The sequence below is a fragment of the Eublepharis macularius genome, chromosome 1 (assembly GCF_028583425.1).
Source record: "Eublepharis macularius isolate TG4126 chromosome 1, MPM_Emac_v1.0, whole genome shotgun sequence".
Lineage (NCBI taxonomy): Eukaryota > Metazoa > Chordata > Lepidosauria > Squamata > Eublepharidae > Eublepharis > Eublepharis macularius.
Genome location: NC_072790.1, coordinates 183,363,870 through 183,391,863, shown reverse-complemented (window position 1 = coordinate 183,391,863; position 27,994 = coordinate 183,363,870). Strand labels below are relative to the sequence as shown.

The 27,994-nt window shown below is 47.8% G+C and overlaps 1 protein-coding gene across 1 annotated transcript in view; it reads right to left on the bottom strand.

The window, feature by feature from the left end:
- Window positions 1-27,994, bottom strand: part of NVL (nuclear VCP like) — a 129,964-nt gene that overhangs the window by 8,792 nt on the left and 93,178 nt on the right. Inside the window, exons 20-21 of the mRNA XM_054979806.1 lie at window positions 18,283-18,359; window positions 9,741-9,829 (exon numbers count right to left, since the gene is read on the bottom strand). Of these exons, the coding sequence (XP_054835781.1) occupies window positions 9,741-9,829; window positions 18,283-18,359 (166 nt within the window). The remainder of the gene's footprint in view (window positions 1-9,740; window positions 9,830-18,282; window positions 18,360-27,994) is intronic.

The following is a 27,994-nucleotide window of genomic DNA, read 5'->3' as shown; positions in this document are numbered from 1 at the left end:
AGCTTTCTCCTTCCAGTCAATGGAATCTCTGGAAGGAGATGAAGCAGGCAATTTAAATTAGAGGCTGGCCTTTGGGCCAGCTTCCATTGTGTTCCTGCTGGCCTAGAGAGAGCCTGTGAGAGAGAGCCTGTTTCTCACTGTCTCTGTGTTGGCCTGCCCTGTCTGTAGTGGACTTCTGTTGTGCCTGTGAGGATCATCTGACTGACTCAGCACTGGACTTCAGGAGACTGGTAGGAAAGATTTTCTATTTAGGGGTGAATTTAATTTGAAGCTTTTTACTTTTAATTACTTTATTCTTTTGTGAGGGTGGATCCTTGTGTGTGTGTATGTGTGTTTGTTTGTGATGGCCTTTTTTTTTGCTTTGAGTGGCTGCTGGGTGGGGCATTTGTTTTTTGTTTTGGGTTTATAGTTTAGTTGTGGCTTTTATTTTCCTGTGGGCCTAGGCTTTAAAGGGAGTTGGATGGCTGGATAGGCAAGGACACTGTCACCATGGGATGCATGGTGACGGATGGTGGCCAGAACATGAGGGCAGTGGTGCGGCAGGTGAGCCACAAGCGCATTTACTGTGCGGCTCACAAACTTCACCTAGTGGTGAAAGCTGCGCTTGGAGTGGGCTCCTCCCTGGAACCCCAGGACCCTGCAACTCGTGACTTCTAGTATCTCCTGCAGAAATGTTGGAGGCTCACGAGTCACTTCTCATGCAGTGTGAAATCCACTCACGAACTGCGCCAGAAGCAGGCCAGGGCAGGCGTGACGGAGCATGTCCTGATCTCTGACATAGTCACTTGCTGGAACTCCACCTGTGCTATGCTGGAGCGCTTGGGGGAGCAGCAGGCTGCACTTGAGGCGTGGCTCTCAGAGAGCGATGCTGCGAGTCAGGTGGGTGAGTTCAGCCAGGAGGATTGGCTTACCATATCGCAGACAGTGGAGGTCCTGAAGTCCTTCAAGGACTTCACTGTAGCGGTCTCGTCTGACACGGCAACCCTGGGTCTGGTCATTCCTCTAGTGCACACACTCCAGAGTTCATTGGCCTCCTTTGTGGACCCAGACGCACCACATGCAGACAGTGTTCAAGTGGTGCACGCGCTCGTGAGAAGGCTGCAGCAGGGCATAGCTGCCAGGCTAATGCCTCTCACGCAGAAGGAGTCATACATGTTGGCGACCATGTGTGACCTGCGCATTAAGGGCACTTTCACTGAGCAGGACGGGAACCTCACCCAAGCCAGAGACACCTTCTGTGCGTGGGTGAGGCGAAGGCAGGCCAAGAGGGGACGCCTGTCATCAGAGGGGACGGGCGGGGGACCCAGCGCTGCGGGTCACTCTCGCGCCCCTTCTGAGTAGCCCCCCCCAGCCACCGCCGGAATGTCCATGGAGATGGAGATGCTCCAGCGGCCCCTCTGAGATCATGAGTCATGTAAGAGAGGATTTGGTGGAGGTAGTGGTCAGGGATTACCTTGTAGAGCCCTGCGAGTTGCTGTCCACTGATCCACTAAGCTATGGGGGGTGGGGGTTGTAAATGTTGTGCTCCTGTTGTTGTATGCTGTCTCCCACCCTCAGCCCAGGAACTCCAAGAAATAAAGTGTTTTTGCAAGTACTTCTCTCTGTGTGTTTTTTATTCTCTGATGTGAGAATACCTGTGGTGCTACTGCCCCAGGAGACTGTTGTGATATGTTGTGATGTGCCTTCCATGCTGTGTAACTTAAAGCCAAGAAACAAAATCTTTTTGCAAGTGATTGTGTGCGTGTTGGTGATTCTCTGATGTGAGGATAGTTGTGGTGCTACTGTCTAGGAGACTGTTGTGATGTGACACGTGTGTCATGTGACGTTAATGCTGTAACTGAAACCTAAAAAAAAATTTGAACTTGATTCAATGTGTATTTCTGTGTTATTCCCTGGTGTAAAGGTTGGTTCCCATCATAGGGAACAATGGGGAGTGGCTGGGCAGTGGGGAGGTGGGGAACTTGGGGGGGTGTCTTTGGGTATGTGGGGCTGCTGGGGGGTAGATTGAAAGGGGGATTATGCCTGTGGCCATGGATGTCACATTCCATGGGTTCCTGCTGTGGGAGTCTGGATATTCCCACAACAGAAACCAATGGAGAGTGGCTGGGCAGTTACTGCAGGGGTGGTTAGTTTTTTGTGGGAGGGGGAGTTTGGTTCTGAGGGGCTACTTGGGGTGTGTGTAGTGTAGCCATGCTGTGGTTGTGGCCATTGGCAGCCACAATCCATGTGTTTCAGCTGTGTGGGATTCTTCCCCACAGTAGAAATAAAATGGTGTGATGGGAGAACCACTTTTGGGGGACCATAACATGGCCCCCAAAGTGCTATCTCCCTGAAACTTGGGGAGGGCATGGTAGGACAGGTAGGAGCAGGTCCCCTGAACACTGGGTGCATTTTGCTTGCAAAATTCTACTCCAAGCCACCTAGAAAGCCCCTTTGTTTTTCCCCATAGGGAGTAGTGGAGAGTGGAGGAGGACAGGGGCACCTTTTTGGGAGGCCATAAAATGCCCTCCCCCCAAAGAAGGTTCTCCCTGAAACTTGGGGTAGTGTGGGAGGAGAGGTAGAAGCAGGTCCCCTGAAATTTGGGTGCATTTTGCTTGCAAAATGCCACCCCAAGCCACCCAGAAAGGCCCCTTGTTTTCCCCCTTAGGGAATAATGGAGAGTGGAGGAGGATGGGGGCGCCTTCTTTGAGGGGGGCCATAACATGCCCCCCAAAGTCCAATCGTTCTGAAATTTAGGGAGTGATTAGAAGAGAGTTAGGAGAAGGTCCCCACCAAGTTTGGTTTGCTTTGTAAAGAAAATGCCCCCCCTCGGCTCCCGGAAAGCAGGGAACATGTTCCCCATTGAAAACAACAGCCGAATCTTTAAGAAGCAAACCTGAATCATTCCAAATCGGGTATTCTGAAGAGGAATTCCCTTTATTCTGAATCTTTCCCCCCATTCGGGTAAACTGAATTGGGAAACTCGAATCACCCTGGCCCTGCACACCCCTAATCCTGACTAAGGGCATGGCAGAGAGTTGATGGCAGAGTAAAAGTCAAACTTGGGACCTCTCAGTTCATAGTTCTTGCCTTAGACCAGGGGTGGGCAATTGTTTTGGCTCGGGGGCCACTTTGTGGGAGCGGAGGTTAGCCCAGGGCCGCACCTTTTAAAACGATTGCATTCATTAGTTAACTCTGCATTTCAGAAAAGGTATAAATTGTATCATAAAAATCAATAAATATAAATTAAATAAAATAGTGGTAGTTTTATTCAATTTATTTATTGTGCTAATTTCATATCATCTATAGCTGCAAGCACATTTAATTTTAGTAAATCTTGGTTCAAGGTGGATTTTTCTGACTGTCTTGGCGGGCCACAAAAAACTCTGTAGCGGGCCGCATGTGGCCCGCAGGCCGCAATTTGCCCACCCCTGCCTTAGACCTCTTTTCACATTGCAACCTTTGCATGACTTTTCTTCACTGCTGCCTCATTTTTCTTTGAAGCAAGATGGGAATACAAATTAGTGGCAGCATTTTAATTTGTTTTTTACTTTTCTGTAACTTATGTGCACTTTTCTGTCTTTTTTGTCAGGATCTGCCATGCTAGGGACTTGTAGCCTGTGTAACGCCATATTAATTTCTATAGTTGTTTAAACTTTCTCCCCTCTTGGTTTCTGCAAGTACATTTCCATGGGAGAGGATGCTATGTCTTATCTGTTTCTTCCTAGGACGACCTTGATGAACCAGCGTTCCCACAGAGAAGCTGCCTGCTATGTGAACTCTGGGGGGATGCTGGGATCTCAGACTTTGAAGTGTAACAACTTTCGTTTTGTAACTCATTCCTAACAAAGCTTTGCTCAGCCAGGATCTGCTTGGTCCTGGAATGTGGACATCTGGGCCTAAATGCTGTCTTTCTAATAAAACCTTTTGAAATCAAAAGACCTTGTCTTCTTGCAGAAGGGAGGAAGGCAGACTATAGCCAACTGGAATGCCATAGCCTGACATTGATGGTTGTTGTGGGTTTTCCGGGCTGTATTGCCGTGGTCTTGGCATTGTAGTTCCTGATGTTTTGCCAGCAGCTGTGGCTGGCATCTTCAGAGGTGTAGCACCAAAAGACAGAGATCTCCTGACGTTTTGCCAGCAGCTGTGGCTGGCATCTTCAGAGGTGTAGCACCAAAAGACAGAGATCTCTCAGTGTGACACTGAGAGATCTCTGTCTTTTGGTGCTACACCTCTGAAGATGCCAGCCACAGCTGCTGGCGAAACATCAGGAACTACAATGCCAAGACCACAGCAATACAGCCCGGAAAACTCACAACAACCATCGTTCTCCGGCCGTGAAAGCCTTCGACAATTCATAGCCTGACATTCTTTACACATTTGTACTATGTTGAGTTTCTGGAGTAGATCTTTGATGATTTCTCTGCCCAAGGCATTCAGTGTGCATCCCCTCCCCACCACAAAGCTACTCTTGAGGGTCAGGGGAACAATGTAGGGTGGTGGTGGTGCAGCAATGGGAAGGGGGAATCACTCATCCACTTGAGTGATGTCTTGAGCCAATCCATTCTATAAACATTTCCCATAGGTGGATCTTTGGATCCAAGCCATACAGAGCTTAGAAACATTTATTTGGCTAGTTCATTTGGTCTTGGAAAGTCAAGGATAAAGCTATCTACAATTAGCAGAGCAAGGCATGAGGGAAGGTTGACCACTCCCAGTCTACAGATACATTGCAAGGCAGGGTGGGTTTTTTTTTGCCTGGGAAAGGGAGAGGTTATAGTTTTTCTTGTTTGAACAAGTGATTCAAGAACCAAAACAAACTTCTGGGATTAGCAATAATCCAAGTCAATTTCAGCGGAGTTATTTTATGTTAATTTCCTTTAAATCAAAGAACTCCACTGCCAAAAACAGAGTTCCTATAAAAATTATCAATCTGAAAACACAGTGCTTAGGGCTGCAAGCTTTAATCTATGAATTGATTCATTTACTCAGTATAGGTCAATATTCACTGAGGAGGCTGTTTTCAAGGGCTATGTAGCTCAGAAACCCACCAGAAAAAATATTTGCTAATGATATCTAACAGATCAGTTTCTGATTCAATCAACAACTTCAGGTGATTAACCTGTTTATACTGATTACAGCTTATGGCCCTATTTAGGTTGTGGTGAATAATTAAATTAACAAGGAATGAAAAAGAAAAATATTGAAATGGCCTTTTCTGTTAACAATGAGTTCTGGCTTTTTGTTGATTAAATATAATTTAACTTGTACTTCTTGCAGTAAGGGAAAATACGAGGGTCAAGTTACAACCTAAAAGGTATAATATATTCTAAAAAGATATTTATTATAGGTGTGCACAAAATTCAAATTAAAAACAAGTTAAAAACATAAGGCCTGAATAGCAGACTAAATGCATATGTTAAAAATTGCTAAAACTTTCTCCATACACAGATGATGATACAGTCCAATGACCAACACAAAAACAGACCATATGAGTTTGGGCCCTAAGGCCTTCCTCAGTGGTCAATTGTACAATTTTTATGATAATCACATCCACCCATTCAGAAACCAATATAAAAATGTTCCTGATGTTCGTATCTTTTGCATTGTGTGGTATAATACAAATTGTTGCAGGAGGCCATGGACAGCACTCACACAATGCACTTCATTTGGTACTGTATTCTGAGGCTTGGTTTCCAATGTATTCAGATGTGTTTCATCAGTCTGCAGTTACAGTAAAGTGGGCAGTATCTTATAAAAGGTGCCCAAGTTGGATACATATTTTATGTATCCAACTTGGATAGAGAGAGAGAGTGGACAGAGTGAGAGAGTGGATAGAGAGAACTTTTTCTCCCTCTTCAAAAATACTGAAACCCAGGAGCACCCAATGAAACTGATGGGCAAAAAATTCAGGACAGACAAAAGAAAGCACTTCTTTACTCAACTAGTGATTAAAATGTGGAATTCACCACCAGAGGATATAGTGATGGCCACAAGCATAGAAGGCTTTAGAAAGGGATTAGACAAACGTATGGAGGACAGGTCCATTAATGGCTACTAGGCATGATAACTGTCAGGAAACTCACTTTGTTGGTTTCCTGTTCGAAGCCATCATTTGAAATTTGGTTTTATGGTTGGCTAGATGAACTATAGGGCCTTTTTTCTTTATGGCCCCCTTCCTTTTGACATCTGAGAGAGATTGTTGCTTTGAAGGTTGGGACCATTTTGGTACCACAGCTCCCAGGCGGATAAGGTGCACTGTCTCTGGAGGTGTAAAGGTTTCAAGGCCAAAGGCCTTGGACAGCCCTCTTTGACATTCCAGTTAATTAGCTCAAGGCTTTCTAGGACTTAAAAATTATTTCCTTTCTCACACCTGTGAGGCATAATAACTGCAGTACTGGCCTTGCAGGTTTGCCCTCAGATTGGCTAACTTTGGGCTCACTGCCGGCAGCATGCCTTTATTTTACTTTACTTTAGTTTTGTTCCTCTTGGGGTAACTCCATGGTTCCCTTGAGAATTCCTTTTGCCTTATTGTTTGACTACTTTGCTGAAGATTTTGATTATGGAAGACCATAGCTTTAGCTGGTCTTTCCTTGATTCTTTTAGCCTTTTTGACTTTTGAGGGACTTGTTATTTTGAAGCCTTGCTGAGGTAACATCTGAAATTAGTTTAAGGATTTTTTAAGTGAATGTTATATGGTTTTCTTGCTACACTCTTCTATTCTTTTTGATAATTGGCTTATACTTCTTTATTAAATTTTATTAACTATCATGGGAAATTCATTGTGTTGGTGCTCCAAATCAAATCCAGTTCTTTGGCCACTTTGCCACATGCTACCCAGCTAACTTGTTTTGAAACTCTGTCTGTGGGGTGCTTACCTAGCAGGGCTGACTTTCATTTATTTAGTGCCCTGAGGGCTGGAGGGTCACCTCTCAGCCTCTTGCTGTAGGATAGTTAGAGAGGCTGGTGGTAGCTGCTAGTGGACTTTCTTTGCTGTCTTGTCAGCACGGGATCCTTGGTCTATCCTTTTTTATAGGATCTAGGTTCTTATACAGTGACTAAAAGGAATCTTCACATTAAAAGGCAGCAGTGGCATAGTGTGGCTTGGCAGCGCTTGGGGCAACTTCTAGCAGGAGGTGATGCCCCTGGTACCACATGTGTGTGTGCAAAGTATGCGTGCTCCTGGGACTGCACAATAACATCACTTCTGGGAAGTGACATCATCGCGCAAGGCGCAATTGCCCCCCCCAGGAGCACTCCTGTAATTCAGGCTGCTCGCCTCCCCGCCTCTTATCAGGCAGCCCTCTGCTGCAGCTGCCCACACCAGCTTGGCGTGCTTGTCAGCTGCAGGATGGTCATCTCAGCACTCAGCGAGCTGGCCAGCCCGTCAGCACATCAGGCAGATAGGGCACCATGGGTGGCCTCCTGTGGCGCAGACACAGCACAGGCTCTTCTCAGTGTTTCACCTCGACCCTAATAGCTATGTACTCTCCCCCCACCCCAGGAGCGTGCCCACAATTCGGGCCGCTCGCCTCCCCACCCCTTACCAGGCAGCCCTTAGTGGCAGCTGCCCACCAGAGCAAAGAGAGAACACCGGTGGAAGGCGTTGTCTACTATGCCCTGTTGTTGGCCCCCCAAAGTAACTGTTTAGCCACTGTATATAACAAGATGCTGGAATAGATGGACCACTCTTCTGATCCAGCAGGGGTCTTCATATGTTCTTATGATTAATCAATCAGTTAAAGGACAGATGACAAAACAAATAATGATAACATTTGCTTTTCTGCTATTTCTTTGCCCTTTAATAAAACATAAAAGGAGAGCAACTACTTATGATATAGTTTCATATTGGATCCAGCCAGCTTGAGCAAGGTTGTATTTTTTTTAACTGCTCAAATTCAAAACTGCTATAAGGAAATGCAACATGTTCTACAGATAAATGCAAATAAACGAACTTATGTTTATAATCCAGCTCAATGGCAATAATGTATCTCTTGAACACCACAGTCAACAGCATGTCCTAGATACACACTATTGAGCTGCGGGGAAGTATATTACCTACTATTTATCCATTCATGATGTTGGGGGCAGTTGTATGTTACCACAGTGCTTCTCAAACTGATGTGAGAAACTGGCAATCCCTCCCCCTCCATGTGCCAGGGACCGGTACTACATTTGTGCCATATTCTTATTGTATTTGCATAGGTACGTAGCAGATCAAGAAACCTAATATTCTTCACAGTATTAACAGTAATGTGTGCGTGTATGCCACGTGTAGCGTATTTGCAGAGATGTTCCTATATAAATACATTGAAGATTGACTGAAAGGCTGAACTTCTCTGTGGTTATGAAATTACTATTATTTGTTTACAATCCAAGAAAATAATACTTTAGTTATCTGAAACTGGTGAATAAAGACATTAACAAAAATATTTAATAATATTGTAGTGTTAAATTCTCATATCAGTAGGTTGAGGCGGAGTCCCAAATAACAAATGTGTGTGTGGATTTGTAAAAGTGGGATCCAGCAAAAAAAATGTTGTGGATTGTGGAGACAAATTGTCCCAAGCACCCTTCATTGTTACTGTTTTCCCCACCTTTCCCTGCTGCTTGACCCCCATGCACTCTTTGCTATTACTCGTTACCTCCCAAAGACCCTTAAGCAGATAATCTGACAAAGTTTCTACATTCTTATGTTAACAATAGCCTCATGGAATCAATACAAAGCAGTAACAACTGTTATCCAAACAGGAGGTCTTCTTAACCAGTTGAGGGAATTAGCATTAAGGAGGCAACCAAGAGGGGGTAACTAGGAATCTCCACCAATGTTTATGGGGATTATTCCCTTAGATAATTCTCAAATAAGTCAGACAGATGTTCAACTGGAAAGGTTTTTTTTAAATTAAAGAGAAATAAAAGGGCAAACATACAGAGAACCACACACAGCACACACAAAGCTAACTAAGAAAATCAAAGAAGAAGGGGAAGAAAGCAGTTTTGGGAGGGCGATAGTTACCAGTCTTGAAGACAGATGTTTACAGAGGCAACAGCAAAACAACCAGCATTTCATGAGAAGAAAAGAAGCTCAAACAGATTTGGGGGTGCCAAAGATGTCAGCTTTCCCCAGGGAGCATTTCACCCTATAACTGGGATCCCCAGTCATGTGTTGTGCGTGTGTTTCTTGGGTGGGTCCCAAGAAACACACGCACAACACATGACTGGGGATCCCAGTTATAGGGTGAAATGCTCCCTGGGGAAAGCTGACATCTTTGTCCCTCAAACAATAGCTTAATGGCTGTCTCCAGAGGTGGACAATAAGTTGGGAGAGGTTTCTGCTCCATCTTGTCCAATTTTCCTCCTTATTACAGCCCTTAACCCTCATGACTTTTGGCTATGTAGGTCCCATTAACCCCAGCTTTTGGCTGGTAGAAGGGGAACTCTTCCTCTCATTTTCACCAGTGGAAAAGCTGGCTGGACCCAATACATTGTATACAGCCAATATTCATTTATTTCATAACAAAGTTCAGTGGCCAATTAGACAAATAAATGAGTGGCAATACATTATTATAATCTATATGACTTTTTAAAAAGTTCCATACATTTACACAGCTAAACTTTTCTGCTTATACAAGTACACAATGCATCACTCCTTTTAATGCCCAAGATTTCCCATCCTATAATTTCTGAATATTTCATAACTAATCCCTTCAGGTTTTGTTTTGTCAATACTGAAGCAACATTTAAGAGAACCCTCTCTTTACCTGTCTTGCTTGTGCTGTCCAGCCTCACCATTTCCTGCCTCAGGGCACAAACAGAAGCTTCCCGCACAAGAGCTGAAAGGTCTGCTCCCCTAAAAGTATTGAAAAAGCAATAAGTCACTTTAAAGTGCCATTCCTCATTAAGACAAAGCGTTTCTAGTTGGCGTATTAACATAAAATTATTTGCTTTCTTATTTTTAACTACCATTTTTATATTTTGTAGGACATTCCCATTTATTCCTAGCTAAACTCCTTTTGTTGTTGTGACTGAAAATTAGACTGAAAATGAGAGCCAGAGTGGCGTAGTGGTTAAAGTGTCTGACTGGGATCTGGGTGCCCAAGTGTGAATCCTTCACTCTGACATGGAAGCTCACTCAGTGACCTTGGGCATCCTTTCAGCCTAATCTACCTCACAGGGTTCTTGTGAAAATAAATGGAGAGGAGAAGTGGAGAACTATGTGAGCTGCTTTAGATCCTCACTGGGGTGAAAGGTAGGGTATAAATAAATAAATAAAGCCTTTATATAGATGTATTCAGATAATTTACTAATTTACCTCTCTGGTTGGGTTTCTGGTAAAATTATATCCAACCATTTTTTTATTTTTATTTTTAGCAGAGACCTTAACTTGTGGCCCCTAACATTCTGGGTTGCATCCTCTGTTGATGCTGTACCCCTTGTTGTCTTTGGAACATCCATAGTCTACACCCTTATACTTCTGGCATCATAACCCATATCATCTTGGATTCTGTAAGACAATTCTGTTGCACATGGATTCCTCTTATTTAATTCCTTTCTTTGCTTCACCCCTCCCATCTGGGATATAAAGCCTCAGGGATTTCCAGTCCTCCTTGCATCTGAAAAGGGAGCTTTGACTCTCAAAAGATTACACCCTGAAAGTCTTGTTGGTTTCTAGGTGCTACTGGACTCTATTCCTACTGTAATTTATATTGTTATTGCAGGGCCATGTCTTTCAAGCTGTAAATTATGATCTAGTTATGGCATTGTTCAATCTGCTGGAACTTAATTCCTTTTTCCAAGAAGCTCATCTGTCCATTCGCAAAGGAGCCTGCTGTTTGTGCTAAAAGAAATGGTTTTACCTTATTTCCCACTCATTGCTGCAACAGCCCGTACTGTTAAATACTTAGGGTCAGGGGGAGGGAAAGTCTAAGTGGTAAAGGTAAGGTTAAGGGGGAAATTGTAAGTGTTAGTGTCACAGTCAGGATATGGGTATGGTTAGGATAAGGGGTCAGGGTAAGGGGTAGGTGTAAGGGTAGGGAAAGGGTAAGGCGTAAGGGCTGGGGACAAGTGTTTAGTGTAAGGGTAAGTGTAAGGGGTAAATGTAAGAGTAAGTTACAGGGTGAGGGGAAGGAAGAGGGGAAAGTCTAAGGGATAAGTGTAAGTGCAAGTGTAAGGTTAAAGGGTAAGAGCAAGAGATAGGGTAATGAGAAAGGTTAAGGGGTAAACATAACTGTAAGGTTAAGGCGGAAGTTGTACAGGTAAGGGTCAGGGGTCAGGGTTAGGTTACGGGGGTAAGGATAAGCTCACAAAGGCTTCCCAACCCACCCTCCAACCTCCCAAGAGGATTTACAGAGCAAACAGCAAGCTACTTGGAGAAGGGAGGAAAGATCTGCTCGGCCAACTACCTCCATTTTCCAAGCCATAGATTATACTTGCTTACTGGTCATGTGCCCATGAAACTAACTGCATCAATTTTATAACAGAATTAATCTGGCCCAAATCATTTTCCCTGGAAATGATGCAAACATCATTTTCAAGAGTGGAATATTTACTCAACTCTATGAAATCATTGCGTGTGTTTACCCATACAGAGCCTTCAGGGCTCTCCTGTCATCAGAGGTGAAGCATGAGGCTGAAGGGGTGGGGGGAGAGAGAAAGTCATTCTCAAATGTATATGACCTCTGTCCGGGGTCTGGGTCCCAGCCCCCAGACTTGGTAGGAGGGAACAGCAGGTCAGCCAGGCTGACGGGCAAACAGAGGGGGCAGCCAGCAGACAGCAGGTCAACTGGTCAGCCAGCTGACAGCAGGTCAACTGGTCAGCCAGCTGACAGCAGGTCAACCGGTCTGACTGGCAGGCAGAGGGGGCAGCTGGGGGACAGCAGGTCAACCCCTCCCACAGGCAAATGGAGCCAGAACCTGCCGGTGCCAGGGGCAAGGGGCAAAAGCCCAGGGCCCCAGGAGGCAGGGGGAGACAGAGAGAGGCCAGCGAGTCCCACTCCCCTAGGGAGGGAAAGGGGGCTAGGCAAGGCGGAAGGGGGCAAGGGCAGAGGGATTGGGAGCCCAGCAGTCACCCACCCAAAGACCTTACCTCAGGAGGAGAAGCAGCAGCAGCCCCAACAACCCACAGCCACGCCCCAGCTAGAAAATAGTAGCCTGGCCCAGGGGTTGCCAAAAGCCAAGCCACTCCAGGTGGGGCTATTGGAGGCACTCTGCAGGAAGCCCTGGGCAACCAGCCAAGGAGCCGCAGCTGGACCCACCTTCAGCCATCAGCTCAGCCAGGGAGGCCGGGCTGCTAGCCAGGGGACTGCAGCTGGACAGGCCTTCAGCAATCAGCCAAGGCAGGGAGGCTGGGCAGCCAGGGAACAAGGCACAGCTGGTGCTGGTCAGTGGGGCCAGATCAGCTACCCCAGCTGCAACTGCTTGGTGCAGCCCAAGGCCAGGCTGGAAGAGGGGTGGGGCAGTAGAAGGAAGCCCTATAAAAGCTGGCTGGGAAGAGCCCTGTGGTGGTGGGTGTGAGTGAGGAGTGATGATGTGGAGTGAGAGCAGTAAGATGCAAGGGTGGAGGCTTGGAGGAGAGTTCTGGAAGGAGGAGATGAAGGAGGACGCAGAGGGTAATCAGGCCAGGTTGAGCAGGCCAGCGAGTGGACTGAGAGGGAGTCTGGGTGAGGTATACCGCCCCTCCTTCCACAGAGCAGGGTCCTGCAGAATCCCTGGCCCCCCTGTGATGTCAGGAGCAGACTGCCCAGTGCCACGCCCAGCGGCAGCGGCGGCAAGCCCTGACAAGTTGGTGGCCCGTACGGGGAGAGACGGCGCCAGTCAAGGGGCCAGTCAAGGGCGCCAGCGGAGCTCGGACCGTGGCTGGAGGAACGCCAGGATAGGACGTGGGGAAAGCTGGAGGCAGCCTACCCAGCTGCTCCAGTGGAACTAGCACAGACAGCGGAGCTGCAGATGCAAGCTGGTGCGCTCACTGAGGCCTTGCCAAGGGTTTGCGCCCTCGTTTGGGAAAATAACCCACCGCCTGGCAAGCAGGTGCAGAGTCTATGCGCCACCGTGAAGATAGGCCGGCTGATCCTACAAGCCCTGTTGGACTCTGGGAGTGCAGTCTCAGCAATTCGGCCCCAGCTCCTCCCAGCTGCCACCCCAGTGCACCGCTGGATCCCGGTGACGGATGTGATGGGCCGCACCCAGCCGTACCCTACGGCCCTAATCACGATAGAGTACCTAGGGGTCCGCCACCAAATGGAAGTTGCCCAGTTAGCTCACCTACCCGTACCAATACTGCTGGGAAGAGATGCCCCGGGGTTCTTCAGGCTCCTCCAGCAGGCAGCGGTGAAATTGGGAAGAGACACCCCAGGGATCGCCGGGTCTCGGCTGAAGGCGGCAGGGGAATTGACAGACCCACAAGTTGCCACCGCTCTGCAAGTGGAGGAGGCCAACGACCCGGGAGAGGGTCCCTCCACCAGACCAGGGGCAGAACCACGGACTGGAGACCCAGTTGGAACCCTGGCAGACCGCCCATTCCGTGATGCTCAAGGGGCAGATGAGTCATTGCAGCGCTTGCGAGAGACAGCCGCTCGGGAGGAGGAGCAAGTGCGGGATGAACGGAGGTCCGAACGGCTCCCTCGCATCGAGAAGCAAAGAGGGGTTTGGGTTCGCCTAGCTCGTGCCCCAAATGGCCAGGGGGAGGTCCGCCAACTACTTGTGCCAGCAGCCTATCGGGCAGAAGTCCTCCGCACGGCCCATGAGCACGCTTGGGCCGGGCACCTGGGGCACCACAAGACCCTGAGAAAGGTTCTTGAGCAATTCTTCTGGCCCTCCGTGAATGCAGACGTGAAGGCCCACTGCCGCTCGTGTCCCACCTGCCAGCGGGTGGCAGCCCGCCGCCCGCCGAAGGCCCCCCTCTCCCCGCTGCCCGTCATGGAGACGCCCTTCCAACGCATCGCAATGGACTTCATCGGACCGCTGCCACGCACACCCCGGGGCCATCGCTTTGCCCTGGTGATTGTGGACTATGCCACGCGGTTCCCTGAGGTCATCCCGCTGAAGACCATGCAGACCCCAGGGATGGTACGGGCCCTGTCCAAGTTTTTCGCGATGGTGGGGCTGCCAGATGAAATTTTGACGGATCGGGGGGGCCCGTTCCGTGCCACAGCCATGCGCCAGCTCTGCCGGAATTTGGGGATCCGGCAGGTGTTCACCTCGGCTTACCACCCTCAAACAGACGGGTTGGCAGAGCGGCTGAACCAGACCGTCAAGGAGGCCCTGAAGAAGATGACGCGGGACAAGCCTCACCAGTGGGACTTGTACATCAACCCGCTCATGTTCGCCCTCCGGGAGACCACGCAGGCCTCCACCGGCTTCAGCCCATTCGAGCTGCTATATGGGCGTAAGCCAAGGGGGATGCTCTCCCGGCTGACGGAACGCTGGGGGCCCCGGGCCAGCAGCCCCGCGCCCCCCATACAGGAGTACGTGAGCCGGCTCCATGACCGGGTGCAACAGTCCCAAGCGGAGGCAAATCGCAGACTGACTCGCACCCAGTCAAAGCAAAAGGCCGCCTATGACCGGGGTGCACGGATGAGGACTTTCCAGGCCGGAGAGAAGGTCCTTGTGCACCACTCGGTGTTCCCAAGAGAGGAAGGGGACCCATGGAGGGGTCCCTACCAGATTCGAAGGGTGCTGGGCCCCACCACCTACGAAGTCCAGTGTGGGGTTGGCCGGCGTCGGCGGAAGACCCTGCATGTGAACCTCCTAAAACAGTGGCACGAGCGCCCGAAAGAGGAGTGCGGCGTGGCTGAGGACCCACTAGAGCTCCCTGACAGTGTGCTGCCTTGGACCACTGATGCCCCGGAGTTTGAGGAGCCCAAGGTGGACCCTCAGCTCAACCCAGCTCAGAGGGCCCAGCTACAAGACCTCTGGGCTCGGATTCCCGGGGTCTTCTCCCGCAGGCCGGGCAGCACGAGCCTGATCCAACATGCCATTCCAATGGACCCGGGGCAGACAGCCCGGGCTACCTGGCGCCCCATCCCCAGGAAGCGGTGGGAGGCCGTGGAGAAGGAGACCGACGAGATGCTCAGGCTTGGGGTAATCGAGCCCTCGCGAAGCGCTTGGAGGAGCCCGATAGTTTTGGTGCCCAAGCCGGATGGGACCACCCGATTCTGCATCGACTATCGTGAACTGAATAAGGTGGCCCAGTTCGATGCATACCCCATGCCCCGAGCAGATGTGTTGGTAGACCACCTAGGGTCTGCCCGCTACCTGTCGGCCCTAGACTTGACGAAGGGCTACTGGCAAGTGCCCGTGCGGCCAGCGGACCGGGAGAAGACAGCCTTTGCCACCCCACGAGGCCTCTTCCAGTTCAAGAAGATGCCGTTTGGTCTACACGGGGCAGCTGCCACGTTTCAGCGGCTGGTGGACCAAGTGCTGGGAGAGTGCCGGGCGTATGCAATGGCGTACATAGATGACATCATCATCTTCAGCCCGGACTGGCCCACCCACCTCCAACACTTGGAAGCTGTCATGAGGGCCCTCCAGCGAGCCGGACTACGGGCTAACCCAAAGAAGAGCCACCTGGGGTTCCAGGAACTCCAGTACCTGGGCTTTGTGGTCGGGGGAGGCCGAGTTCGCCCACCACCAGACAAGGTGGCCTCGATAGCTGATGCCCCCCAGCCCCAGACCAAGAAGCAGGTCCGACGTTTCCTGGGACTACTGGGGTATTATGGGCGGTTCATCCCCCACTTTGCCTCCCGAGCCGCCCCCCTGACAGACTGCTTAAAGAAGGGGCTGCCCAACCAAGTCCGGTGGACCCCAGCACTAGAAGCAGCTTTCAAGGACCTGCGGTCAGCCCTCTCTAATACCACAGCCCTGTGGAACCCGGACTTTGACCAACCCTTTACGCTGGCCACAGACGCTTCTGACACCAGCCTTGGGGCAGTCCTGACTCAGGAACGTGACGGAACCGACGTCCCCATCCTCTTCCTGAGTCGGAAGCTGCAGCCCGCAGAGAGGCGCTATGCAACAGTGGAGCGGGAGGCCCTAGCGGTCAAGTGGGCAGTAGGGGCCCTGCAATACTACCTGGCCAATAATCCCTTTGTCCTACTAACGGACCATGCGCCCCTGCAATGGCTCCACCGCATGAAGGCACATAACCCCCGTGTGCTGCGGTGGTACCTCTCCCTCCTCCCCTTCCGGTTCACCATCAAGTACCGCAAGGGGGCGCAGCATGTGGATGCGGACTTCATGTCCCGCATGTTTGAGTCTGACCCTGACCCCCACAACTCAAAGCTAAGTGGGGGTGTGTGTCCGGGGTCTGGGTCCCAGCCCCCAGACTTGGTAGGAGGGAACAGCAGGTCAGCCAGGCTGACGGGCAAACAGAGGGGGCAGCCAGCAGACAGCAGGTCAACTGGTCAGCCAGCTGACAGCAGGTCAACTGGTCAGCCAGCTGACAGCAGGTCAACCGGTCTGACTGGCAGGCAGAGGGGGCAGCTGGGGGACAGCAGGTCAACCCCTCCCACAGGCAAATGGAGCCAGAACCTGCCGGTGCCAGGGGCAAGGGGCAAAAGCCCAGGGCCCCAGGAGGCAGGGGGAGACAGAGAGAGGCCAGCGAGTCCCACTCCCCTAGGGAGGGAAAGGGGGCTAGGCAAGGCGGAAGGGGGCAAGGGCAGAGGGATTGGGAGCCCAGCAGTCACCCACCCAAAGACCTTACCTCAGGAGGAGAAGCAGCAGCAGCCCCAACAACCCACAGCCACGCCCCAGCTAGAAAATAGTAGCCTGGCCCAGGGGTTGCCAAAAGCCAAGCCACTCCAGGTGGGGCTATTGGAGGCACTCTGCAGGAAGCCCTGGGCAACCAGCCAAGGAGCCGCAGCTGGACCCACCTTCAGCCATCAGCTCAGCCAGGGAGGCCGGGCTGCTAGCCAGGGGACTGCAGCTGGACAGGCCTTCAGCAATCAGCCAAGGCAGGGAGGCTGGGCAGCCAGGGAACAAGGCACAGCTGGTGCTGGTCAGTGGGGCCAGATCAGCTACCCCAGCTGCAACTGCTTGGTGCAGCCCAAGGCCAGGCTGGAAGAGGGGTGGGGCAGTAGAAGGAAGCCCTATAAAAGCTGGCTGGGAAGAGCCCTGTGGTGGTGGGTGTGAGTGAGGAGTGATGATGTGGAGTGAGAGCAGTAAGATGCAAGGGTGGAGGCTTGGAGGAGAGTTCTGGAAGGAGGAGATGAAGGAGGACGCAGAGGGTAATCAGGCCAGGTTGAGCAGGCCAGCGAGTGGACTGAGAGGGAGTCTGGGTGAGGTATACCGCCCCTCCTTCCACAGAGCAGGGTCCTGCAGAATCCCTGGCCCCCCTGTGATGTCAGGAGCAGACTGCCCAGTGCCACGCCCAGCGGCAGCGGCGGCAAGCCCTGACAACCTCCTTTCCTCAGAAGGCTCAGCTGTTAATATTGCCTGGCTTTAAGAGTTCAGTAAAAACACTGACATTTCAAAGGGTTTTTTGAGAGGCTGACAACTCAACACTCCCTTGACCTTAAACATAAGAACTTTAATTTAGTTGTGATCTTTGCTGTGTTTGTACTGTGGTCCTGCTGTCCTTGCCATTACTAGTTTTAAATTAACTGTACTCATTATTATCTCTTTATAAACACATGGACTTTGATTTTACTGGTGTGGCTTTATATGTGGCTTGTGAGCTGCCTTGAGGATCCTCTATTTCAATGTCAGAGTGAAGGATTCTCAGGGACAGAAATGTGAAGTAGAAATTTTAAATAAAAAATAAAAAAAAATTCAGAACTCTATACAAATCGCTCTTCGCTGCACTCTTCTGAAATAACACCTTTCATTGGTTCAAAAGTTGTGCTTCATTATAACCACATACAGTAAGGTAAATCAGAAAGGGAAGTGGTCTTTGCTATGATGAGTTTAATACATTTCATTAGTATCAGGATCTGGTGGACATGAGTAGGAAATAACCTGGACATGGAAATTTATTAATGGTTAAAAAGATGCAAACAAAAGAACCCTTGAGCTGAGAGCTGCTGTGGCACAGTGGTTATGTGGCTGGGTTGCAAATCAACACTCTGCTAGTTCGACTCCTGCTACTGCCATGAACGCTGCAGTGGCCTTGGGTAAGCCACTCCTCTCAGCCTCCCCAACTGTTCACCGCTCTGAGTGTGGCACTATTCTGTCCACAAGGGTGGTATATAAGCACGCTGTTATTGTTATTTATTATACCTATATCTTGCTAATAAAAATGCAAAGTTCTAAAATAAAAATGAACAACTCCTATGGGAGGTATAAGGGTAAAAGTAAAAAATTACTCACGTGTAACAGTTACAGCGTGGATCATGAGATATTTCTTCAAGGTCCACATCATCATCAAATGGTGGTTGGGTTCCCCCCTACAAAAGATAAGTTGCTTATATTTAAGGAACACAAAATGCAGTTATGCATCTAGGGACATAGCCCATCTAGGGCTAGCTTACAGTGTTCTGAAACCAAAACTGTATATTCATAAATCTACTTCAAATATGTATTGTCGAAGGCTTTCACAGCCGGAGAACGATGGCTGTTGTGGGTTTTCTGGGCTGTATTGCCGTGGTCTTGGCATTGTAGTTCCTGACATTTCGCTAGCAGCTGTGGCTGGCATCTTCAGAGGTGTAGCACCTCTGAAGATGCCAGCCACAGCTGCTGGCGAAACGTCAGGAACTACAATGCCAAAACCACGGCAATACAGCCCGGAAAACCCACAACAGCCATCTACTTCAAATACTTTAGTAAATACAATTATTAAATTGCTGATGGTCAGACTTGAAAAGACAGTGATTATGGATTCAGCATTGTTTAAAACATTTTGGGTGTGTATAGAATCCAATTTGGATTGTAAACAAGAACAGAAAAGGGTTAATACTTGCACCCCTACACATTTCTACCATTCACAATATCCTCATCCATTTTACTATTTGTTATGAATGGCAAAAGAGACAGGCAAAATTGCTTTTCTTTCTTCCAAAGCTAACAGGAGTACAAGGAAACCAAGTTCAGTATGAAGCTAGAACAATTAAACCCACTTTCCTATGATTTGAATCAGAGCGCCTGAAATTCTACCAGGAAATTCTACCATATCTATCCTAGTGTCCTATCTGTTCCGAACCTTAGATGAAGTAATAGCTGACTTGAGATATTTGGAGGTTCTTAGCTTGAAGAATTTGGTGGTTTATTGCTGCTAGCTTTTTTGTAAACCAGTCACTGTGAAAAGTTAGCATTCATGCAATAGCTTAATGGAGTCTAATCACCCTCTGTCCTCAAGGGTATATGGAACTCTTCTAAATGAGAAGTAGCATGTATTAGGTAAACTACAACAAAAAGCAACACAAAGGAACCATCATATCTATTACCATCTATCCAAGTATATACCCCTAGATATCATAAATGCAAAGAACAATATGTGAAAGTCATTTTGTTCCTAGCAACATGAGAACAGAGCAAAATGATTAATAGGCTTTGGAAAAGGAAGAGCAGAGCTGCAATGCCAGAGTTGCCAGAGTTTAACAATGCAGCAGACCTCACTATTGCGGTTTGCAGGGCACTTCCATATTGATCACTACTTGTATAATAAATACTCATACATTCAGAAGCACTCGTCCTTGCTAGGGATAGCACTGGCATGAATAACAATAACTCATTCAAAGACATTAATGTTCCCAAGGAGAAAATTATTAACAAATCACCTAATCTTTAAGTTGCATGACTGGTCATTAAAATATTTAACTTTCCAGACCAGACCACTCTGATTCAGATTACAACTCAACATTGGTGAGTTTGTACCAACTTTAATAAGAGTGCTGGTACAAATCCAGCTGTAATGAATTGTTTACACCATACATGCTGTTACCTGAATAGCTACCCAAGTTTATCCCATAGCCTCTCAAGGTGTCCCTCTGAACATGTTCAAAGAGCAAACCAACACAACACCACCAGGTGAACTATTATACCAGGACTAGCAACAGAGCCGCTGTGAAAATAAATACAATGTGCTCTAGCAACAGGCTTTAGCAGCTCTCCAAAGGTCCTGCAGCCACCATGGAGGTGGCAGAAGGCCATGCGTGGGGGCCAAGCTCCCCTGCGCTGCATCTCCCTGCTGGCTCTGTGGCCCCTCAGAGGCTTGCCGCCAGTGGCACAGAGGCCTGCCATGGACCTCCCAAGGCCCCGCAGTGGCCATAGGGAGCCCCCCCAGCAGGGCCTTCCTGCTGCCTCTGTGGCACCTGTGGGACTGCACTGTCTCTCTCCACCGGCATCATGGCCCGTCAGAAGCATGCAGCTGGCAGCACAGAGGACCAACATGGACCCCCAAGGTCCTGCAGCCACTGTGGAGGTGGCAGGAAAGCCACACAGGGGGCAGGGCTCTCCCACACTGTGCCTCTCCACCGGCTCTGCAGCCCTCAGAGGCTGCTGTGCCAACAACTCAGCTTTTATCCTGGTGCAGGCACACCCGCAGGCTTGTCAGTGCACCTGTGCCAGGATAAAAGCTGAGTCATTGCCAATATGGCTTGCCTTTTATGTAGTAAGATCTTCCCTGTATATACCAGAGTCCACTGGAAGGGCTATCTCTGATTGTTAGGAGTAACACAACACTTACAAAGGAATGAAAGATCTCATAACTCTCTCCAGTTACAATTTTCTATTGGGGAAATAACATCAGACCAACTTCAAAGGAACCACTTCAACAATTCATAAGTATAAAAATCTTTACTACTCTAGATAGGCATATACAGGCATAATAAGTTGAATCACTGACCTACACACATTCAATAAATTAGAGTAGGTAAGTTTTTCCACCATATACTAAACAAAGGAGCTCAAATTGTTATTTAGGCAACATAGTGTTTCTTTCTTTAATGTGTATATAGGGGTACAAAATACACACACACACATACAGAGCCTAGGAGAATGCTAAAAGTCGTGTATACGCTTATAATGAAAGGTAAACAAGGAATAGGGATAGAAAAGGTGTTGGCGGTTGCACAGCAATGAGATATAAGTTTGCAGAGTTGCAGAGTTTGATAATAGCGCAATGGAAATGAGTAGACAGATTTCTGTGACTCTAGCTCTGTAAAAATACTTTACTACATAATAGGGTAAAAAGGGTACATTTGGTAAGAAAAACAACAGTTTCTGACTACATCTTGATAGTCTCAACTAGGTCCCAGAGAGAGAAAAGCTTAGACTGCATGGTCTAGTGAAGTAGTAGTAGTGTAGTGGCAGAAGACGACTGAACAAAGAGCAATAAAACCTTAGTATATGTTGCTAGCTAACTTAGTATATGTTGCCCCACAATAAGCTGGCTCATCCAATAGACAATCCTGGATTCTCTCATTAAGACTAAAGACACCCACTTTCTCTGGTGGGAACTTCTCTTGAAGCCCAAGTAGTCCTATGTTAACTAGCTATCTGACTAAACAAACAGAGTAACAATTTAACTCTTTCATGACTGAGCGTAGGACACTTGCACAAAGTCCAACAAAAAGTGAGTTACTTAGGAAGAAAAGTAAAATATTTCCAGAAGTGAAGGACTGAGAAAATAGTGGGAAGGAGTGCAAGAGAGTAGGCATGCAGAAAGAAAAGAAGGCAAGCGGGCCCTGAAAGGACCAGGCAAAGAAACAGTCACAGAAGTATAGGATCCAAAGGACATGATCCACAAAGGACATGATCATTAGATCCAAACTGGACAAAGGACAATTCTTGTGGGGTTACTTTTATACTTTTAGAATTAATGTGCCATGTAAATGAGGTTAATTAATATCAACACTTGGTACTTGCCTCTTTTCCCATTACGTACTTTTACAGCACAATTGGATATAGCTATACTAAATATGTGGCAGGAATAGTTCAGAGGCTCTGAGCTATGACACCTGCTGTTTTGCTGGAGTCAAGAAATCAGTGTAAACGTAAGGTGTTTTGAAGTCCCTTATTTGTAAAACTCCTATCTAGTAGCACTGAGGTGTTGAAAGGATGAAACTACCCCAGAAACCCTTTTAAATACACGATCCATCCCTTGATTTCTCTGGGAAAAGGAAAAAGGATTAGACTTATAATATGCATATGTCGAAGTCCTTTGTGATGTCACTTGAGGTAATTTCTGATATGTATCATTATTGTTTGCTGTGCAAAAGACAGAATGCCAACTGGTTGCTATAAGTTCTTCTGTTCTGATATTTCTCAGGAAGAATAATTATTTTCTTGAATTAAAGTGGGGACCAAGCATGATGAACTTTGATCTTTAAAACAAAACAGTTCCCAGTTCACTCTTAGGTATGGTGGCATGAAAACTCCTTTAAATATAAAAATAAAACCCCTTTAAATAAAAAAAATACATCTAACTATGTAAAAAAGCCATATTAATCCTTGTGCTCTTATATGCAATATGCTTTGACGATGAGGTGGGGGGGGGCTGAGCTCGCCTATGCAGCTGTGTCGCTGTATAGGCGTCTTTCCTGTTTTACTTGCAACAAGTGGGGGCTGAAATGGTTCCCTTTCTGTTTGGCTGCTTCTCACATTGATCTTCCTCCATGGATCTTCATGGCCCATTCTGTGAAGGGGTGTGTGTTTCACTGCAGACGTGCCCTGTGTTCCCCTTCTCCCTTGCACTTATGTTGGACTACACTATCCCCTGGAGATGCCAGCTACAGAAGCAAATATTATAAATGTCCTTTATGCTTGAGAGCATAAGATAGCAAATAAAATGGCAGTGATGACATCACATGTCCCAGTAAGTAAACAGTTAACAGCATGCAAATAGATTTGCTCCCTGGGTTCCACTATTAGGTTTTGTAAAACAGATTGAGGTTTTGTAAAACAGATTGAGGAGGTGTAGCAGACTACTCCTGGAATGAACTGTTTCTCAACTGAAATGAATGGTTAATTCAAAGCCTGTGTTGGACAAGCTGGAACACGGCAAAGCCCATTCATTCCCTCACAGCTCAGAAAGATATTCATCATTCTATCCCTTCCACCTTGCACAACACAATCTGTGCATATAATCTTATTCCACTGTCTTGCCATACTTGGAATTAAAGACGTTCATTGATTATATCCTTTACTTTTCTTCTGGCAAAGCATTTCAGAAATCTTTACAAATATGGGCTATAATCAAGGCTACCTCATTATTCTAGAATTAAAGGCCACATCTGATGATACAGTTTGTATCCAGGTACAGATTTTGAAAACAATACTCACAGTGCCATCCTAAGTACAGTTACACCCTTTTAAGCCCATATACTTCAACAGAATGGTATAAATCTGCCTAGGTTGGCATTGGCACTGTTAACTAGCTGGGTAAAACAGGGTTGCACATACCTGTAACTATTGTTCATCGAGTTCTTCTGTGCAGGCAGACATGGGACTGTGCATGCGCGCAGGCCAGCCGCTCGGAAAAATCTTCATAGCTTTTAAAAAGCTCCTTTAGGGGCTGCTTCTCCCAATTCACGTAGCAATCCATTTTCCTGCCAAAATGGGCACGTGATAAAGGAAGAGCGACCTCTCTTCTCTCCAGTTCTCCTGAGCAGCCATGAGCTACAACTGGCTACCACTAGAGAGTTCGCAGTGAGGCAGGAGGCCCATTTCCACTGGGATCAGGGCCAGAATGGCTGGGATCAGGTCAGTGCCGGGTGGGGGAACACTCCCCCACCTGGCACTGACCTGGTCCGGGCTGTTTCGGCCCTGATCCGGGCCAAAACAGGCCCCAAATGGCAATTTTTGGCCATTTCGGGCCCGTTTCAGCCTGGATCAGGGCCAAAACCTCCAGGATTGGGTCGGTGCCTGGTGGGCCCCCCTCCCCAGCACTGACCCAATCTGGGCCATTGTGGGTCCAATCCAGGCCAAAATATGCTCAAAATGGCCATTTTGAGCCATTTTGGGCCCTTTTCGGCCTGGATTGGGGCCAAAACAGCCCTGATCCAGCCACTGCCAGGTGGGGGAACACTCTCCTGTCTGGCAGCAGCTGAATCCCGGCCATTTCAGGCCCGATCAAATCAATTATGCTAATGAAACACTTCTGGTGATGTCAAGGGGCGTCACATATGCTAATGAGTTCCTGCAGCTCTTTTTCTACGAAATGACCCCTGAATATATACATATATAAACATTGCAAATAATCAATTTCCCCTCTTAGGTCTCCTGTGTAATCACCTATAAAGTAAGTTACTCTATTATTGCTCTGTTTAGGTGAACAAAGACTGCAATACAGCTCGTGCCACTGCAACATCTCACGTTGTATCTACATCAACAGCATAGTGTCTAACAAAAGTATAAGAAGAGGAACACATAGCGGCCCTACAGATCTGGGACACTGGTACTCCCCTCAGGAAGGCTAAGGAAGAAACTTGAGCCCTAGTGGAATGAGCTTTAACCTGTAAGGGGCATTGTATACGAGCTCGCTAGTATGCCTTTCTGATGGCAGATACAATCTATCCAGCAATTGTTTGTGAAGAAACACCCTTGCCCTTCTTAGGTCCTCCATAACAAATAAATAAACTGTTGTCAATGCGAAAATCTTGTGTCCTGTGTAAATAAAAGGCCAAAGCTCTCCTTAAATCTAGAAAGTGGAGTGCTCTTTCTGCCTTTGTCTTGTAATCAGGAAAGAAGACAGGCAGCAAGATTTCCGGGTTCAGATGGAAGGGTAAGACTTTGGGTAAAAAGTATATGCTAGGCCTAAGAATTACCTTCCTGCTCTGAAACTTCAGGAATGGGGGATCAGATCTAAGTGCAGCCAGTTCACTAACACGCCTGGCAGAGGTCACAGCTACTAGAATGCTTACCTTGAATGATAACAGTTCTTGTGGGCAAGTAGCCATTGGCTCAAAGGGAGCCAACATTAGCTGGGCTAAATGACAGTGACCACTGTGGGATTGGGGCTGATACAGGAGGATACTGATTACACATTCCCTTAAGAAACTGTCGGCTAGTTTGAGGCAAAAAGACTGTTTTGCCCTCTGTAGGAGAGGGCAAGGCAGAAATGGCTGCCAGGTGAACCTTTAAAGAGATGGTTGCCAAGCCCTCAGATGTTAAACTACAGAGGTATTCCATAATAATGTTCAAAGAGCAGTCCGCAGGTGTTAAATTTCGAGATTGAGCCCAACAGCAAAAACACTTCCATTTGGCCTTATATGACTTCCTCGTAGAAGACCTCCTAGCATTAAGCAGTACCCTTTGTACCTCTAAAGATAGTTTTAAGTCTCTGCGTGGATGTGCTATCAGATACAAGGACCTGGGGTTGTGTTGGTACAACTCCCTTTAAGTCACGACGTCCGGCGTCATTGGCAGGTGTATGTACCTCTGTTCTAACAGGCTCAACAGCCTCGGGAACCAGATCTGTCTGGGCCAGAAGGTGGCTATTAATATGCAATCCGTCCTGTCTGATTGGATTTTGCTGAGTGCCCTGGGGATCAGAGGAATGGGTGGGAAGAGGCAGAACAGTTTGTCTGACCAAGGGATTTGGAAGGCATCCCCCAGAGACAGGGAGTCGCTTCCAGCCCTGAAACAAAACGGGACATTTGGTGTTGCATGCCATGGCAAACAAGTCCGCCTCCAGTACACTCCATTGGGCAAAAACGTGATTGAGACACAAATCATCCAGAATCCACTCATGATTGGTGTCTAACACTCTGCTCAAATCATCTGCTCTGGTGTTGTCTGCTTCTGCAATGTGAATTGCACATAGCAAGACCTTGTTGGCAATAGCCCAGTTCCAGATTTTTGTAGCCTTTGCACATAGAGCTAGGGAGGCAGTACCCCTCTGCTTGTTTATGTAGTACATGGCCGTGGTATTGTCGGTTTGAATCTGGACATTCTTGCCACACAGAATAGCTGTAAAGGAGACAAGAGCAAAGCGGATGGCTTTGAGTTCCAGCACATTAATATGCAATGATTGGTCCTCTGGGGACCAGAAGTCTTAAATGGAAAACAACCCTCAATGTGCACCCCATCCCAAGAGGAGGCATCTGCAGTCAGCAGTATACAGTGCAGAGACATACCAAAGGGCATACCTTGTGTAAGGTTAGAATCAAGGGACCACCAGGTTAATGATCTAAGTACCTGTCTTGGTATAGAGAGCTTATGACTAGGAGAATGCAATGTAGCATAATACCTTCTCATAAACCAATTTTGTAGGGTGCGCATATTCAGGCGTGTATAAGGCACCACTGTCGTGGAAGCTGCCATGTGGCCCAACAACCTTTGTATTCTCCATACAGGTTGAAAATGGTTTCTAGAAAACATAGATACCAATGTTTTGATGGTATGCACCCTTTCAGGAAGCAAATAAGCCTTAGCATCCTCTGAGTCAACGACTGTACCAATATAGTTCACTCTCTGACAGGGTTCTAACTTTGTCAAAATTAATAATCCTATCCACAAAAAAAGTATCAACCACCAAGGAAACATCTCTTTGTAGTCCCTCCCTTGATGATGCCGAAATAAGCCAATCATCAAGGTATGGGAAGATAAAGAACCTTGCTCTCTAAGAGTGTGACTACAAGTGACTTTCTTCACATGGAGAACACTTTATTTTTCTCGTAAGTTTACCTGGGAAGTGAAGTCCGAGTATCCTTCCCCTCTCTGTTAGAATCGCTGCCTGAAGAGCCACAAGAGGGCTTCATTTGGGGGCGGGCAGCTGCTACTTTCTCCAAGGGCGTCCTGCTCCTAGGGAGCTGCTCTGGAGAAAGTGGCCGCATCGGTGAAGCTTCAACCATAGCGACAGTGGAAGGATCTGCTGCAGATTCTTCCGCTGTCGCTGTGGCTGAAGCTTCACCGATGCTACAGCTTCCAGAGCAGTTCCCCGGGAGCAGGCAGCCCGCAGGACGCCCTGGGAGAGAGTAGCAGCTGCCCACCCCCAAACAAAGCCCTCTTGTGGCTCTTCAAGCAGCCATTCTAACAGAGAGGGGAAGGACCACACGGACTTCACTTCCCAGGTAAACTTGCGAGAAAGTCAAGTGTTCTCCACATGAAGAAAGTCACTTGTAGCTTTGCTCTAAGAGGGGCTACAACCAGTGCCACACACTTTGTAAATACCCTGGATGCAGTAGAAAGCCCAAAAGGTAATACTGTATACTGGTAGACCTTGTCTACATACCTGAAGGAGAGATACTTCCTGTGATCCTTCCTAATGGCCACATGAAAATAAGCATCCTTAAGATCCAGTACTGCAAACCATTCACCAGGGTTTAAGAGAGCTAGAACAGCTACTAGCATGACCATTTTGAATTTTGATGTCTTCAGATACCAATTGAGACTTCTTAGGTCAAGAATACGCTTAAGGCCTCCATTCTTCTTGGGGACTAGGAAGAACTTTGAGAAAAGTACCTGGTAAGGATCTGTATTCTCTACCTGTACAATTGCTCCCTTCTTAAGGAGAGCCTCAATTTCACTTTGCAGTTCAGGCAAAATATTATTTACAGATGCCGAAGGCAGAACGCAATCAGGAGGCACCACAAACTCTACCCCATAGCCATGCTTGACAATGGCTAAGGCCCAAAAGTCAGTTGTTATTGACTCCCACTCCTTTAAGTATTCAGACAGACAATCTGTAAAGCAGCAGTCTGGGTTAGAGATGGCAGCAACCAGTCAAAATTGTTTAGAAGGATCCTGGTTGTCCTTCCTCTGATGCTGTTGTTGTTGCTTTGGTTTGTACTGCCTTCCCCTAGTCTGTTGAGTGGGCTGGTAGGAACGTTGATAGGGCCCTTGATACTGCTGCCCCTATACTGCTGCAGGGTCTGTTGTAGGGTTGGTACCGGTGGTACTGATGGCATGGAAAGTACCTGGGTTAATAACGATAATCTGAGGGCAGGATTCCCAGGGATTTCTCTGTTTGTTGGTTCTTTTTCTTTTGCGAGAGAATCTCGTCTATGATAGAAGCGAATAAGGAGGTGCCCTCAAAAGGCATTTCTTCCACTTTGTTTCGTGTTTCAGGCGGAAAACCCATTGAGCACAACCAGGAGTAGCATTGAATCAAAATAGCACCCTCCATTCCTTTGGTAGATGT